Genomic DNA, 1,971 nt, shown 5'->3' with positions numbered 1-1,971 from the left:
GCATATAAAGAATTTCAGCATTATCCATCTCCAAAAGTATTCCAGAGATTTCTCCAGGGTTGGGTGAATGGACTGAACTAGAGGAACTAGCTTTTCAGCCAAGGTCATCTTCTGAGTACTAGCTGATGCCAATATAGACACATTCAACATATCATGGCCTTGTATACAAACAGGGACAGGCTTTTGGATGGATGCTGGCCTTCCTACTTTAAATTTTAGAGGACTGCAAACACCTGCAACACCTGAAACTTTTTTGAATCTCCGATTTGCACGTGGTCCCGAGGCAGAAGTTTGAGGGTGAACAGCCATGGTCTGGGTTGTTCTGTTGGTGATCTGACAGGCTGACTTGGCTCCCTGCACTTGCAGTGGTCTGGAGGTGCTGAATGATATCTTAGGTGCTGTTGCTGCTGAGTGGATAGAATATCCAATATACTCTGGATGAATGATGTTTGGCCCTGAGCACAGTCTTACAAAGATGTGCACTTCCACATTGAAGCTGAGGAAGAGCAGGCACACAGTTACATGATGATGTTGCTGCTGCCTTGGGAGTGTTGAGTATAGAATAAGCTCCATCTTTCAGAGCCACTGCTCTCTCCATATAGTTCTTGGTGAGGAGAGCCTGGTGCTCCTCCTTGCTTTGTGCCAGCCACATACAGTGGTTTGGTGATCACAATTTTTCCATTCATTGCCATGACGGCTTTATTAGCTTCCTCAGGAGATGTATTGCTAACAAAGCCAAAGCCTTTGCTGCAGCCTGCCTCCATCATGACCCTGGTACTAGTGATTGTGCCAAAGAGGGAGAATTCTCTTCTCAGTCATTTATTATCAATATCATCTTCAAGATTTTTCACATAAAGATTAGCACCCTTGCACCTGGTGAGTTTACCCTGTTTTATTTGCTCAAATTTGTGTTTTAATTCAGACTGTCTCTCAGCTTTGTTCTGTGCTCTACCAACATAAACTTGATTTCCATTAAGGACTTTTCCATTCATTCCTTCAATGGTTTTCTGGGCTTTTTCAAAATTCTCAAAACTCACAAATCCAAAGCTTTTGGATTTTCCATTTTCATCAGTCATAACTCTCACACTTAATACAGAACCAAACTCACCTAAAACCTCTTTAAGACATTCATCATCTATAGCATCTCCAAAATTCTTAATGTAGACATTGGTAAATATGTTTGCTTGAGCTCTGAGTTCTGCTTCCCTTTCTTTGCGAGGTTTAAACTGCCCAGCAAAAACTCGGCTACCTTTCAGCAGAATCCTATTCATTTTTGCAATGGCTCTTCTAGCGACTTCTGACTTCTCAAAATGCACAAATCCAAAACCCCTTGATCCATTTTCATCGGTTACTACTTTACAAAAAATAATGTTTGCAAAGACAGAAAATGTATCATAAAGGGACTTGTCATCAATAGACTTGGCAAAATTTTTGATGAATATATTGCCCACTCCACTCTTACAAAGTGATGGGTCATGCTGGGACCACGTAATACGCAGCGGCTTGCCATTGATAATACCAAAGTTCATAGTGTCCAGAGTCCACTCGGTATCAGTCCGCAGCAAGAAGTTCACATGCGCCTAGCCCAGGGAGCAGCGAGTAACCAAGTCACGGCAGGCCCTAAGGGACAGGATCGGCCCGGCGGTGCTGAATTTCTCATACATCATTGCCTCGTTCACGTCGGGATGCAGGTCTCCAAGGTACAGTGAGGACGTTTCAAAGTGTGGAACCAAAGCACTCATCTTAAGTTAGATCTTGAGTGAGATCTCAGCTAGGCGCTGGGACTTGGCCTCTCTCAGTGGGAAGCATTCAGTCAAAAGAGGTCGGGGGCTTCCCTGGTGGTGCAACGGTTAAGAATCCGCCTGCCAATGCAGGGGATACGGGTTCGAAACCTGGTCCGGGAAGAGCCCACATGCCCCGGAGCAACTAACCCCGTGCGCCACAACTACAGAGCCAGCACTCTAGAGCCTG

The 1,971-nt window shown here is 44.7% G+C and overlaps 1 protein-coding gene across 1 annotated transcript; it reads right to left on the bottom strand.

Annotated features, from left to right (window-relative positions):
• Positions 1 to 391: 391 nt before the first annotated feature.
• LOC132357103 (polyadenylate-binding protein 1-like) lies at positions 392 to 1,742 on the bottom strand. Its single transcript, XM_059910408.1, is given in 2 exon segments — positions 392 to 647; positions 649 to 1,742. Coding segments are annotated over 2 exon segments (1,350 nt in total).
• Between the last annotated feature and the right edge of the window lie 229 nt (positions 1,743 to 1,971).

Source organism: Balaenoptera ricei, chromosome X (genome assembly GCF_028023285.1).
Source record: "Balaenoptera ricei isolate mBalRic1 chromosome X, mBalRic1.hap2, whole genome shotgun sequence".
Taxonomy (NCBI): Eukaryota; Metazoa; Chordata; class Mammalia; order Artiodactyla; family Balaenopteridae; genus Balaenoptera; species Balaenoptera ricei.
This window is presented reverse-complemented; position numbering and strand designations above follow the sequence as displayed.